A 14,966-nucleotide genomic window follows, 5' to 3' on the forward strand; every position below is an offset into this window, starting at 1 on the left:
TAATCACAACTTTTAGTTTTTTATTTTTATTTTTTAAAAAAACCACCTAAAAACTGATAGATGAAAATCTAGTAACAACAAACAGTCATAATTTATTATTTTACTATGCAAGAGAAAATATAATAGGAAATAGAAATGACACAGCCTGGATAATGCCGTTGTTTCCTAAAAACAGACCTCAATAATGAAAAAGAAATCAACCCCAATAAGGTTAAGTCTTCACTGACGATATTTGTTGTGTAATGACAATATATTAAGATCTCCCATGGTAAAAATCTCTCTCTCTCTCTCTCTCTCTCTCTCTCTCTCTCTCTCTCTCTCTCTCTCTCTATATATATATATATATATATATATAAAATAAACTTCAAAACAATTAACAGAAAAAATATAATGTGAACGAAAAAGGGATGCTTTACTTTCAATTGCCTAGAAAAAAAAATGTATGTTAATTGAGCTTGTGAAAATTGACAATAATACAAAAACAGCCCCCAGCCAGTAAGCACCCAAAGCCACCATGGACAAATAGAACATGAAGCTGAGCAGCAGGACCATTCAGAATACAAATGTATTATCCTCTACATTTCACACTCTCTCATGCTCTTTCTGTTCATTAGCATCTCCATGCACAGAGCATCCTTCCACTCCCTCATTCATGGACTTTGTTTCACCCTGCTCCTCATTAGTGGCTTTCCCCTATCAATTTTCATAGATTAAGAATCTTAACAACCAAACATGAGCACAATTGTTGTAGTTTCATGCAACTTGAGAAGATTAATGCGAATTGCAAGTCTTGAATCAAATATTGTGAAAATACAGCTACTCAGAGTTTGGGAGCATGGAGTTCAAAACTTGGATTTGGATTCCTGTGGATTTGGACCAAAAACAAGCCTAGAAATCTATGCTTCCAGACACTATCTTAATGATATTCCACCTAATATCCATTATGTTTAGAAAATGCAGCTCAGATAGATCCCATAATAAAAAATGCAAGTCAAACTGTTTGCCAACTCTTCCGTGTAAAATTTGGAGAATGATGTTGGGTAGAATGGGCAACCCAATCACTCCAAAATGGGGAAAAAAAAAAAAGTATGAGAGCCTACCTTGTTCCTATCACGCCAGCCGAGTGCAAATGGCATTGAGAGTAGACCCATCCTCCTAGCTGGCTGTGCTAGATCTGGACGCACGGACCTACAAAGCACACTATGTTAAGAAGTATAGATGCAGTTCTGCGTATGCACCAATTCTATTTATAATGCAATTTATCTCATTCTGGTTTACCATGAACAACGGCAAACACAGTTACCCGCAAAAAAATCGCAAAAAAATAAAGGCCAAACTGCAACATAAAATGGCGCAGCATCATTGTAGAAAATGGCACCCATTGCATTACAAATGAACATGAAAGAACTTATCTCTGTCAATCCATTTCCTGTTGCTACTCATTGATAAGAAGCAAGAAGTTACCCATTTTGACTCATTATCAACACCACCAACTGTTGTTCTTTATCCAGTTAAACAAGGAAGGCGGAAGACTACAAACAAGTGAGAAAAGTGTTCAAAGGGTGGACAGCCCCTTTCATGGTGGCGGTAAAGATCTAGAGGGAGACAAAATTTTGTATTATTTGCAAGAATGTAATTGCTTGGGAGATTGGGTCTCTGAGACATTTACCCAATGTTTGAGTTTGAAATTTGGACCTTGGATTTGGATTTGTGTGAATTTAAGTGAAATACAAAAGTGTATCACGTTTCATCCAAATCAACATAAATCTTATCCAAAGCTTGAAATCCATCATTCCAAACACAACCTTTTAGGGGTTTCTCACATGAGGATTCAGATTATTTCCAATGATCAAATTTCATTTGACAGTTAAACCATATTGTTATATTGAATGGTTGCAAAGCATTGAGACACACTCTTGAATAGCCCAGTGAAATAAATTACTAATATAATATATAAATCATCGAAAAAAATTCTCGATAACCTAAGGGTTAGGCTGCATAAATAAACAAAAAGTTGATGTCTAACGACTGATTGCTAATGTACCGTGGAGAAGATTGCGCTTTAACTTGTCCTGATTCATATTGCAATGTAGCCTCCAACAACGACTCAGCCATAACCGCCCTCTTCTCCATCTGAGCAACTGAAGCCATAGCCTTATCATATTTTTCCTGCATATAAATATTTGAGTTCAGAGGGGATAGAATCATTGCATCACAAGGATTATGGCTATCCTGTTCCTGAAATTTTGACCTTGTACACAGGTGAGCAAACAAGAAACTAGATGAAAATTGATTTATCCCATGGCCATGCCTTTTCTTCAAGTATTTGGATTAAAACAAACTAGAAGAATATTATGGATTCTAATTCAACCAAAGATAAATTCCTCATGAAATTGTGAGTTGCAATGATATAACAGCGGAGAGTCCGGTCTTCCTTGTCATCTTAATTTTAAATAGTGATTCCAAACCAATAAAGTGAAAGAAACTTCAATATATTATAACAAGCTTTAAGAACCTACCACTCTTACCTTGTCTAAACTTCTGACCATCTAAAATTCCTCCGTTACAGAAACAAGGTCTTCTTGGATCATAATTTCAACCCTAATTGTGATTAAAATACATAGGCTAACATAAAGGATGCCTCAGATATATAGAGCTAAGGGTTATACACTGTCAAAACAATTTGTGAAACGAAGCTCATAAGGTTACAAGCTAAAACATGGTGAATGAACTGAACTAAAATGATGGATGGGCATATTGAAAAGAATCTACATAGAGTGCTTTGGCTCACCAAGAAGAGCCAAATGGTTCAGTACAACACACATTGGCAAATGAAATTCACCTTGACATGGTTGTTCAAAATATGTTACTTCCAAATGTAATTAAGAACATTATCTACTAGGGTTTGTAATTAGTATGCCTAAAATTGCTATGCTATGCTTTTGTTTCCCTTGGCAGGCCAATGAGGTCATGTTCAATCTGCCAGCTGTGAAGCTCTTCTGTCAACAAGTTCAACTCAAGAAAGAGGTGAAACTTCAATATACAACTAATGCTTTTGGACTTCTCTCCTTTACTGCATGTTGAAAACTCAACTTATTCTTTAACTTTTAGAAGAGCATAGAGAAAGAACCTCAAGCACATGAACTGCATATCTCTGAGCAGCCGCGTCTTGCTCAGCAAATAGGCGAGCATCTTCAGTTACCCTTTGCTCTTGCTCTACCCGCATTAAGACCTATATCATGTGCAAGTCATCTACAATTTAAAACAGGATTCGTTACAGCAAAAAAAGAAAGTACAACTCATCCTTCCTTAGACATCAAGCTATTAAGCAGAAACCAGGCAATGCTAAACCTGAAGCATAGCAGCCTCTTGTTCTCGCTTGTCAGCAAGGGCTTGACGTAGCTCTGCTACCTCTTGCTCCAACTGCTCAACCTGCAAAGTTCAGTTTGAAACACAAAGAAATGACTTGAAGCTTGCAAATGGGGGAGAGACAGAGAGAGGAGCAAAGGACATCCTTAATTCACAGAATTCAAAATATACACGGTTTTTAAAGCACCATTTTGTCAGCGCACTGTATCAAATATTAGGGGCTGAAACCTAAAGCATAATTTTAGTTCATTTTGGTTAGCATATGAACCAAATTTTGGGCCTTTGTACATAGTTTCTTTGAGAGTATTACATATCCATGCATATTGGGCAGTAATATATCCTTCTTTCGTCATGCTGCATCTCAACATGCAAGCCATTCTAATACTACATGTTCATAATTATAAAATATAAAGGGCAGATTATGCAGCAAGAATATTTAATGCACTTAACATACCCTTGCACTCAGTTGCCGCCGATTATCTTGCTTGACCATTTCCATAAGTGCTGTCTCCAGCTCTTCAGCCCTGGACAAGAACGGAAACCACAGATATAGGTTTGTGAATGCCTTCACTAGGACCATTAACAAAGTTAATGTCTATTCAGGCCATAGAGCAACCAAGACTATTGACAGAAGAATCATTTTCGGCTTATAAAATCAAAATGTTGTCATTAAGAAAAAATTTTGGAACAGATAAACTTGGGGGAGTAAAGATTCTAGGAACGCACAAGAAAAAAAGAAAGAAAGAGAAAAAGAAACAAAAATAATAGAAGGAAAAAACAACAATGATAAAAGAAAAAAGAAAAACCATGGTATGCAAAAGAAATATCTAAAAAAGAATATATTAAATACTATGGACTTCAGATTCATGTCCATATAGACAAAAACATGTGCCAGGATTCCAACTGCTCCAGGTAAGAAACCTTAACTACAATGCTCACAAGCAATTGTTAATGCACAAAATAAGCTATTTTCCCGCACTACATCTACCATAATTAAAAGACCACAGAAGGATCATACTGGAAAGATGCAGAACTAGGTACCAATAGAAAATGCCAACCTCATTGTAGCGGACCTTTTCTCTTCCAGCAGCCTGCACAGCTCAACCTTCAACCAAACCACCTGCACATGAACCATTAATGATTGAAATTTAAAAGGAATAGTGCAAGATTTCTTATTAGCTCTGAAATTTATGAAAACCTCCCCAGTTACTAATATCAAAATTCAGACATGCTTGCTAGAATACAAAATGCATGACAATAATCAAAGAATAACGACCACATGGAATATTTGAATTTTCTGCAACATCCCACCCAAGGACTCTGTAGTTCTCTAGCAGTGTCACAAATATATATATATTCTTCCTTTCAGGTTAATAAAGAGGAAAAGCGATGCAACCCCAAATAGCATATCTCTCGAATAAAACAGAAGAAAAAAACAAAAAACAACAACAGAACTTAACAAAGACAATATATATATATAGACACACACATACACATACATGGGATAAAATATAACATTATTATGATGTTGCAACATGTTTTCCTAGTTACATACACAAAGGAATCATAGAAAATTTATAAGGCTGCCCTTGCTAATCATATAGAATGCTCGGGCAATCAACAAAAATATGCTCCAAATTTTACAGTGAAGAATTGCATAGATGAAAGGAAACAGTCAAAACACCAACATGTAAGAACAAATGAATACATTCATGGATCATAAAAACACCTCTCGCTTGAGCAATTAACCAAAGCATGTTAAAAATATTAGAGATCAAAACATTGCACAGAAGAAACAAAAGTTAACATGTTATAAGAATATGAGTATATGCATGAGAAGCAGGAGGTTCTACTAAGGACAATGAAGTTGTCCAAGACAGTTCAATCATGTGAAAAAAAAGACTAATGAAAACAGCCAAAAGAGCATGAGGCAACGCAATGAAAAAGAACCCAATGGCAGGCTAGTGGATTTCATTAGTCATACTGTTATCTCAAAAAGTAAAAATTAAATAAAAACTCATACAGATTACATTAATTACCAGAACACCAAAAATTTCACAACTATGAAGAAATATAGAATCAAAATATATCTTACAGAATATTTTTCTATCACTAAACATTATGTTCTTAGAAAAAGGAGGCAAATGTTAAGCAGTGTATACAGGATGTGCATAATGAAAGCAGGAAACAGGGTGGGGGAAGAGGAAAAAGTGATGCAATTGCATTAGAGGGAATCTAAATGATTTTGCATGGAGTATTTGGAATAAATTGTTTTGTCTTATGGAAGAGAGTTGGGTCTGCCCTTATTCAGTGGAAATTTTTTTAATTGCTTCCTTTGCGGGCTTTGGAAGAAGGAAGGGCAGCTCTTTGGAAGTGTAGTAAGTATGCAGTTTTATGAGGTCTTTGGTTGGAATGTAATGTGCGGATGGGAAGAAGTTGAATTCGTATTTGGTGTTGGAAAAGATTCAGTTCTTGACATCTTTATGGTGTATTGGGTTTGGAATTTTCAGAGAAGCTAGCTTTCAGGATTTAAATAGGGATTGGAGGAATTGATGGTTTGATTTTTTGCTTTTGATGTTTAAGTTTTTCTCTAGTTTGTTCCAAATTTTTTGGTAGATGCCTTTTCTCCCCTTTGTAAATTCTCTTCCTATTAACGAATTTCTTTTGCTAAAAAAAATTATAAAATAATAATGAGCAGACTCTCTTTCTGCTTCAAAGAGTCTCCCAAAATAAAATGTTGGCTCAAATGACTGAGATAACAATGACCATGCAATAAGAAATGTGTTTGAGAAATTATTCATTCCTAATTGTAATAAATGAAATCATGTGTTGAAGAAGAATTTCATAATTTGCATGCCAAGCATCTTTTGCAATAAAATTCCAATGAACACTTTCTCCCAAATGAATTCCCAGCTGCAACAAGCTTTTTCTTTAACAGCAAATGTACATTTTCAATAAGGCAACAATTTTGCATTTTCTATGCACACAATTGACTATGTGAATCAGATGTGATTCGTAGACATTAATTCTACTCATACTGATTCTTTGAAATTAAATACACAATATGTCCAACTCTACAAAACAGTAACATTAATACCAATACTCAAAAAACATGTTAAATGTTGAAATAGATGTAGTAAAAGAACATAAAAAGAAATCTCATGCATGTGGACCTCACAGAATAAGGCAAACATTTAAGTTCTACCATATGGATCTTTATAAATTAAATAAGCATCAAGACTGAAGTTCTGTACTTTTGAGAATGTAGCACAAAAATATCAAGAGGAAGATGAAACACATTAGCTACCTGCTCTTGCAGATCTGGAACAGATTCAACTTCAGAACCAACAGTTAGGCCGCTAAGAAATTTATCCAGATCAGTGGAATGTGCTTCCAAAGCAGGCATATCTCCATCTGTAAGCATATGATCTAGCCCTTCTTTTGCATTTGTTTCAATTATGACTGATCCTGGATCATGCTTGAAACTGTATAGCTTGGATGCAAGACCTTTGGAATCCTTCCAAACTCGACCCCCCTTTTTCCTTTCCTCAGCTGCTGCTAACACAGCTGGTCGATGCTTTTCCCTCAACTCTTGCAATCTAGTTTCAGTTACAGCAAGGAAACCCATACAAGCAGTCAAAACAAGCTGGCTGCTATCAAATGTTGATCCAGCAAGGGATTGCAACAAAGTTACTGCATCTCCAGCATCCTTGGTTGTAACTAGTGCAGGACCTACAAGAAACCACACATGGAACAGATTTCATGGTTGAGCATGGACTGAAAGCAGCAATATTGCAAATTACTACATTCACCAATGATTTCCACGAATGATAAAACTTAAATTTGTTCCCTGATTACCATATAGATCCATCAAAGCAAGTGCTGTTCGAAATAGCATAACACGATTTCCTTCAAATAGAAGCACATCCCAAACACGAAGAACTGAATTCAAAGAAACTCATCAGCTAGGAAGATGCTTTATAGCAAAACTAAATAAACACATATATAAAACGAATCTCAAGAAGCAACAGCAAAGACCAATAGAATGGGCAATAAAATTCAATCACAACGATAAATTGCTACATACAGCATGACTAACCACTTTCCCATGGTAGCAAATTCACATAAATGGAGAGGAACCAGGGTCCAGAGAGCCATGCCACTTCCACTCCCAAGTAATCCAAATGATTAACTGTATAGCATTACTGACATAAGCAACTAGTTTGATTCTTCAGTATATTCACTGATTAAGGTCGAGAAATGACCAATTTCTGTTGAGGGTGCAACTTTATGAAATGAAACCAATATGAAAAAAGGTTCGTTATTTGATCTCTAACAAATGATTATAAGAGACAAACCTAGCTTGGGAAATCTTTCACGCATCAACTCCTCAAAAACAAGTTGATCTACCTGGAGGGGAAAAAAATAACAGTGTGACTGAATAAACATGCCAAACCAATCATTTCAGATTTTAAGGTTGTCCATTTTTGCTGCAAAATCATCATTGTCAGTCTTTGCTGCAAGTTCATCAAATTGAGAGGGGGCAAAATAAACATGAAATTATAAGGAATACAAGAACAAAGAACAACTCTGAATGGAGGGAATGAATCACCTGAGACTCAATCATTTCCTCAGAATAATAGCCGTCAAAGTAATCATCAATAATGCCCACCAAGGTCCTGAGATCCCATCAAAACAGACTAGTCCATAAAGCTAAATGAGTCATTACAAAATAATAATAATACAATGGATCAATCCACATTAGGACACGGCTGTCTTCAGCAAATATTAAATATGCTTTTGAAACAAAGGACTTGAGAGGAACGGGAAAAATACAAATCCATGGAAGAAACAGCATATAAATCTCATTTTGGAAACAACAAATGCTCCATTTTATGTCATATAAAACTATAACTCCTGTAATTTCCAAAGAGAGCGGCTACAAAGAAAGGATACTTATGACCTACCAAAATGCATTTTCCTCTGGCATCATCAGGAGCAATAAGCCTGCAAAGAAATTCATTGCCTGCAATAGTATTAAACTCCAATGTTAAAAAAATCTCCACTTTTGAAAAAATAAAAATAAAAACAACTAACAACAATTTTTTTGCCAATCACTAATTTCATTGAGCAGAACCAACATAGCACACCTAAAAAATACTGAGTAGCAGCAGATCACAAAAACGCAGTATGAAATTTAAGGCAATGATGTATATAAGTTTCAAATGCTATAAACTCTTATATGTTTTGTTTAACAAACAACTGCAAAATTCATATGTCAACTATTTCGATAACTTCAGTAATATCAAGTATCTTTGAATGAGCTATAGAAAAAAAAAATAACTTCTATGAATTAGAAGTGTGCTTAATATTTTTCAAAACTATTAAAAAAAAAAACTTCACAAAAGTTCAGAATTTTTTTTTAAAAAATGAAATAATATTAGCTCCTGGAAATTCACTCAATATTGGGTTTAAATGGTAGTTTAGAATTGCACATTACAACTATTCAAACATGATGTTATTGGATATAGTTATGCACTGAACCGCTGAGTCTTTCAATTGAAATTAGAAAATAGTTTCATTTAAAAATAATGCTTATCAACTGCATAAATAACAGAATCTCAGGAAAATAACAATAGAGAGGATGCAGAGAAAAGGGAAGCAGGTGTACAACTATCCCAATTCAATGTTTAGGTATGTTAAAAACCTTAATTGAGATGAATAATTTGCAATTCAATGATCAGGATACACCATTCCTTTCCATCTGTTGCCCATGCATAAGAGTTCTACCAGTATGTGCCTCTGAAACTTTCAAAACCTATAGGTTTTGTCTGAAACTTCCAATAGTCCACACAATCACACGTTCAATTCTAGGACTAGCCAACACATAAACACTTAGGCTGGAACTCGCTAATTTTTTTAAAAAATATTTAAATATCAAACCAAATAGTCTAAACACAGTTCAATTGCAGCACATAATTAACTATATTTGACTAAAAATATGTAAGTTTAAAAGGAGAAAATTTAAGGAGAACCACATAATAAAAAAAATAGCCTAATGAACCTCAGTTACCTGACAGTACCCAACAGATGGATTATGTCGAGCATATGCTAAAAGTAGACGCCTTAAGGAATTTCTTCCATCTCCATCTAAAGCAGGGTGACCCGGAAATGTTCGAGGCAAATCCTGAAAGGACACAAGAAGTTAGTTTAGGGAGAAAGCTTAATGGCAATAAAAAGTAAAAGAAGTAGCACCTACAAATTGAAAAGATTGAAGGATAAAGTCCAAGGCCCATGCATCTAATGACCTTCTCAATCTGCTTTCTCCATTTCTCAGGTATGCCAACAGGATCTGCATTGGGGTTTATACTACTATGGTCTGCTATTGAATCATCAAGCTGTGTGCCACTGCCCTCATTAGTTTCAGGAGCTAACAAATCCTGGTAATATCTCTCCACTCGACGTGTATTTACACCAACAAAGGCTTGCCATACCTGCAATAACAAAATTGAAATACTCAATTCTTTGCTTTCAAATATGAAACATTTTAAAAAATCAACATTTAAAAGAAATTTAAAAATCAACAAACTCAATAGTGTCGACGTCACCTCTCCCCTGACAGCCCTTGGCACTCCCCCATGAACAAGGAACTCCAGTTCCTTCCAAGGAAAGGATGGTTCTGGGGAGACCTCATCATCACCAGTAGCACTTGCCTGCCTAGAGGCATTTGCACTATCTTCCACTGCCTCATCATCACCAGTAGTACTTGCCTGACTGGAGGCATTTGCACCATCTTCCACTGCCTCATCGAAATACTCTTCCTCATGGTCCTCATCATGTTCCCCTCCCAAAGACCTTGCCTCTCTAATTGATGGAAGGTGGTTGTGACTTGTATGCTCATCTTTCATATTCGTTACCTTCTTGATGCGAGAGCTCATCATATTTTCAATAATGCCAAGAGATGGTCTTATAAGAACCCATGTTTTTGACTTCTTGGGTTTTGTTTCCTTAGGCACCAGCACATCTCCAGGATCACCTTCTGTTGAACCAGCACAAGGGGACTTCTTACCACTTGAATCATCCTCTTCATCACCCTTATCCAAAACAGCCTCTGCTTTATGCTCTGTGGCTTCAGCATCAAATGCGCTGCTATGTTCCTCCTTGTATGAGCATGTTTGAGTTGACTCCGCGTGCTGATCAAGGAAGTCATTCCATTTATCTGATCTTTCTTCTTCTTCCTCCTAACACCAGAAATATATAACTAATAAGGACAAAACAACACTTTGACATCTTCCCTCTAATATTACTCTTACCATTTAGAGCCAAAGATCCTCGCCATATTTCCTTATGAGACCTCAAACTTAGATGAAGACAGTAGTCATACTGTAACTCAATATTCTATATTCACAAAGATGCACAGCTCATAATATGCCAGCTAGTGCAAAAAAGAAACAAAGACAGCACACACCTTGTAGATATCAGCGTACTCCCTGTATCTTTGAAGGTGTTGAGGTCTCACAGCAAATCCATAGGCATCCCTGTTGTCAATGATATCCATATCAATCTCAAATTGTAAAAGAATCAATATCCAATCTATAAAAACCTAGTGTTCTGTCTGGTTAATGAGAAAATATGGAACAGCAAAATAACTAAAATTTTGAATTTTGGTATTCCCAATTCTTGGGTTGGCACATAAATAGACTCCACTGAAACTAAGACAATTTGGCTCCCTCTGGACTGCCACATGCTATTTCTCAAATTAACTTAAGGAATCAAATTATAAGAAAATATCATAACCATGAAGGCAAAATAGAAACAAATAAATAGAGCACAAATTCGATAGAAATAAAAACATTGATTTGCAATTCGGGAAGACCAAAAATATCAATCAATACAGTAGCTAGCACAAGATTGCCTGAAGCACCTGGAATCAACCTCCAATGAGCGCCTACTCAGCAAGGACAACAACATACTTCACAAAGAAATCCAATTCTACTGCCCATAGCTCACAGTTGCTTCAAACCAAACTCAGATTGCTAAACCTCATTACCTCTTTCACACTTCCAACCAACTATCCGTAACCCAAAATACCCTAAAACTTTAATAAATCAAAGATTCAAAACACTGAAGCATTCAAAACTGCTCTCTTTCTCCCGTTCCAAAAAAAAAAAAAAAAACGTAGCTTGACAAAACGAAATTCATCGCGAAATGAACATTTCCGAAACATATCCAGTAAGCACACAATCAGAGGAAATTATTCGATATCGCAATTTGAATCATATGATCACCGAACTTCATCACAATCACACGAGCTCCAAAAAGAGTAGAAATTAAAAAATTAAAAACCAAGGCTTGGTCAAAATTTGCTCGAATTCCTAGAAGTTAGGGATTGAAGACGCGTGGGGAGAAGAAAAAATAACAGAATGTGAGAGAAAAGTTGATAGAGTTGAGGTTTTACCTCCTGGAGTCGACATTGGCGAGGAGATTCAAGGTCTTTTCCGTCATCTGCGGGTGGATTTGGCGCTGCAAACTTAGGGTTTGAACTGCGAGTTTGAAGGATCGAACGGTGCTGGTTCCTTGATTTCTGATAACAGAATTTCTCGCCAGCTCCTCCTTCTCCTCTGCCCCCTCGTCCTCCTGCGTTCGCCGTGGCTCGAAGCTTGGAGTTCGAAGTTTCAGCTGGTGCAGTGCGAAACGGAGGCCACGTGTTGACAAGTTACAGTCACTGCTGTAAGGGTAAGCTACCGTTACGGTCGGTTACCGAGGGTGAAAATTTTTTTACATTTGGGACTTTCGTGATGTTTTTAATATGTTAATTATTTAAAAATTAAAATATCATTAATGTGTGTTTGACAGCTTAGAATTTGGATTTGGGTTAATACAAACTGATCCATTCATAAACGGGTCAACTCGGATCTGATCCATTTATTAAATGAGTTAGGCGAGTTTGGATCGGGTCATCTGGTGGAACAAATTTGATATATGTCTAATATTAAGAAAATAGATACACTGACACGTGGAGAATGAGGTCCCCTGTATAACTTTTCTCCCCTTGCATACTCCATAAATTAATTGAAAACCTAATGCCCCATGTCTGCACTCTTCACACAAACGTACTCACTTAATTTGAATCTTAATTGTCATTTGCTTCAAAGGTTTTAAGGATAGTTTATAATTTACCTACATTAATTGTCTTCAACTCAATCTTTTGAATTTGGTAAATTCAAGATTTTTGTAATTAAGCAAATAAAATACGGGTCCATCTCCAAATTTTATATTTTTGGGAACCATCTTAGCAACCCCATGTCTTATCAAGATACTTCCTAAAAAATACCCCCACGACATGACACGGTAGAAAGGCATCAGCAAGTAAGAAAGAGCATCGGGGGTTCAATTCTAGGTAGATACATTCACAGAGTCAGTGGTATCTATAGATGGTAAGAGTTTACTTTGTGAGCTAACGGGAACCGTGAATGGTGAGAGTTCGCTCTGTGAACCTTGCGGGGACTGTGAATGGTGAGAGTTCTCTATGAGCCAGCAGAGACCGTGGATGGTAATGGAGATGTGTTGTAACAACCTGCTTAATTAACATGATTTTTTTTTCCCACTGTAATAATTATCATACTCTGATACCATAACATTATCCTAAACAGCGAGAAGCATAACACAAATAAACATTTTCATACATAATGATATACCATACTGTACAATACCAGAGTGCTATTTTGTTTCCCAAAAGAATATATACATGTGTTACTAAATCCCCAAAATTTGCCCTCAGCTAGCTAGGGCAAATACAAAAACCTTCCACTGTACTCACTTTGCTGTCAGGGCACTACAGACGCCCCTCTACCTACGAGCCTGATTTGCTCGCCTACCTGGATCACCTGAAAAAGGTTTCAACACTGGGATGAGCCAACGCTCAGTAAGACGATATATGCTATTACTAGTGTGTGGCAAATGAGTCATCATATCATTAAAATTCGTTTCCATATAATCATGTATATCTGGATCTATAAATACAATACAAATCATAATATTTATTACCATTTTCATGTCATTTAACACATCTATATTTAAGTTACTATTCAAAATACTTCTAACATACATAAGTAATTCTCTTATCTCTATAAATCAAAATACACGTAATAATAACTGTAAACTTTCCCCTATGGATATCTGTATGTCATGATTTAACCCCTTATGACAGGGTTGTGCGGCCCGTAGGCGGGATCTACACTGGCTGGCCGACTAGGTAAATCACTATACTCCCTCGGTCGATTTGCCCACCTCTACCCATATCTAATGGGGAGCCTATCCACGTCAAGGGCACTATACGATCGACCTATAGGCTATTATCTGAATAGGCGGTTGCACTTTGTAAACTGTATACTGCATGTAGCTAAGGTACCGTGCTTTGTAAACTGTATGGTCCAACAGGGTCTGATACTATATATATATTCATATATATACTCTTTCACTGTTTTCATCATGTTTTCAAAATTACCATAACGTTATCTTTCTATTCTGTACATACTATAACTATAGCATCTCGATGTTATCTCTGTATAACTATCTATATATTCTGTAAATGCTCTGTCTGTATACTTCGAATGCTATGGTAATAGAAAACATGGCATGCTTTAAACTTTGTAAATCATAATACTGGAACTACGTAATCATAATACTGTATCCGTAATTCGTATAATCATGGTGTTAAAATTCATAAAATCATGATACTGTAATTCACATAATCATAGCACTGAAATACATAAAATCATAAAACTACAATTCATAAAACATACTCCCATACTACATACATATTCTCAAGCCACACTATACTTGAGTACATAATTTTCATAAGTAAATACACTGCATAATATTTAGAAATTTCCTAGCATAGCATATATCCCTTAGCTTATCTCTGAAAAGCCCTTACTGTACTCTAACCCGATACCCACAAGGCCTCCTACAAAATACCCTGAAACCAATATTTTCCAGAACTAAACATCAGTATTTTTCTGCCTGTATCATTTCCTATAACTATCACAAGGCCAAAAGGAGGCTAAAAGGCCTTACCCTGAATTTGGGATTATTTCCAACTCCGATTTCCCTACGATCCGCTCCGGTAGATGCGTAGAGAACTCCGTCAGGAGCGTCGTGGTAGCTTCAGATTATCAATCCAGCGACTGGTGGCGCCAGAAATGAAGAGAGAAGGGAAAGAGAGTCGTAGAAGAGAGAGAGGAGAAAAAGAGCGGCGAGAGAACTGATAAAAATCCCGATTTTCCTCCTTTTATACTGTCAGATTTGTTGGTGAGCCACGTCACTTCGTTGACGAATCTTTAGTAATTTCGTCGACGAAACCCTGTATTCGTCGATGAAATTCAGACCGCCCTAGACCCTCTCTCGGTATTTTCTCATCAACGAAACCCTGTATTCGTCGATGAAGCCTGGCAATTTTTTGAAATTTTGATTATTTAATATTATCTCCAAAATGCAATGTCGTCAACGAACGCACAGCCTCCTTCTGTTTCTGTTTCTATTTTCTCTCCCTCTTATTATTAAAATATTATTATTCTTCGAGTCACTACATGTGT

General features: G+C 36.3%; 1 protein-coding gene across 2 annotated transcripts; it reads right to left on the reverse strand.

Moving 5' to 3' along the window:
* Positions 1-393: 393 nt before the first annotated feature.
* On the reverse strand, positions 394-12,053 carry LOC131168653 (uncharacterized). Of its 2 annotated transcripts, XM_058128255.1 has the most exons (18): positions 11,828-12,053; positions 10,838-10,907; positions 9,978-10,610; positions 9,678-9,863; positions 9,443-9,556; positions 8,337-8,395; positions 7,982-8,048; positions 7,728-7,779; positions 7,469-7,561; positions 7,228-7,311; positions 6,677-7,101; positions 4,428-4,489; positions 3,824-3,893; positions 3,352-3,432; positions 3,131-3,232; positions 2,045-2,169; positions 1,101-1,188; positions 394-693 (listed from the first exon to the last, which is right to left on the reverse strand). In XM_058128255.1, the coding sequence occupies exons 1-18, from the start codon at positions 11,872-11,874 to the stop codon at positions 583-585; spliced, it is 2,469 nt and encodes an 822-aa protein (XP_057984238.1). In that variant the 5' UTR covers positions 11,875-12,053; the 3' UTR covers positions 394-582. The 2 variants fall into 2 exon arrangements, with proteins under 2 accessions (XP_057984238.1, XP_057984239.1); XM_058128256.1 differs by lacking the exons at positions 394-693; positions 1,101-1,188; positions 2,045-2,169 and having other exon boundaries at positions 3,130-3,252.
* Between the last annotated feature and the right edge of the window lie 2,913 nt (positions 12,054-14,966).

This window comes from Malania oleifera, chromosome 11 (genome assembly GCF_029873635.1).
Source record: "Malania oleifera isolate guangnan ecotype guangnan chromosome 11, ASM2987363v1, whole genome shotgun sequence".
NCBI classification, from domain to species: domain Eukaryota; kingdom Viridiplantae; phylum Streptophyta; class Magnoliopsida; order Santalales; family Ximeniaceae; genus Malania; species Malania oleifera.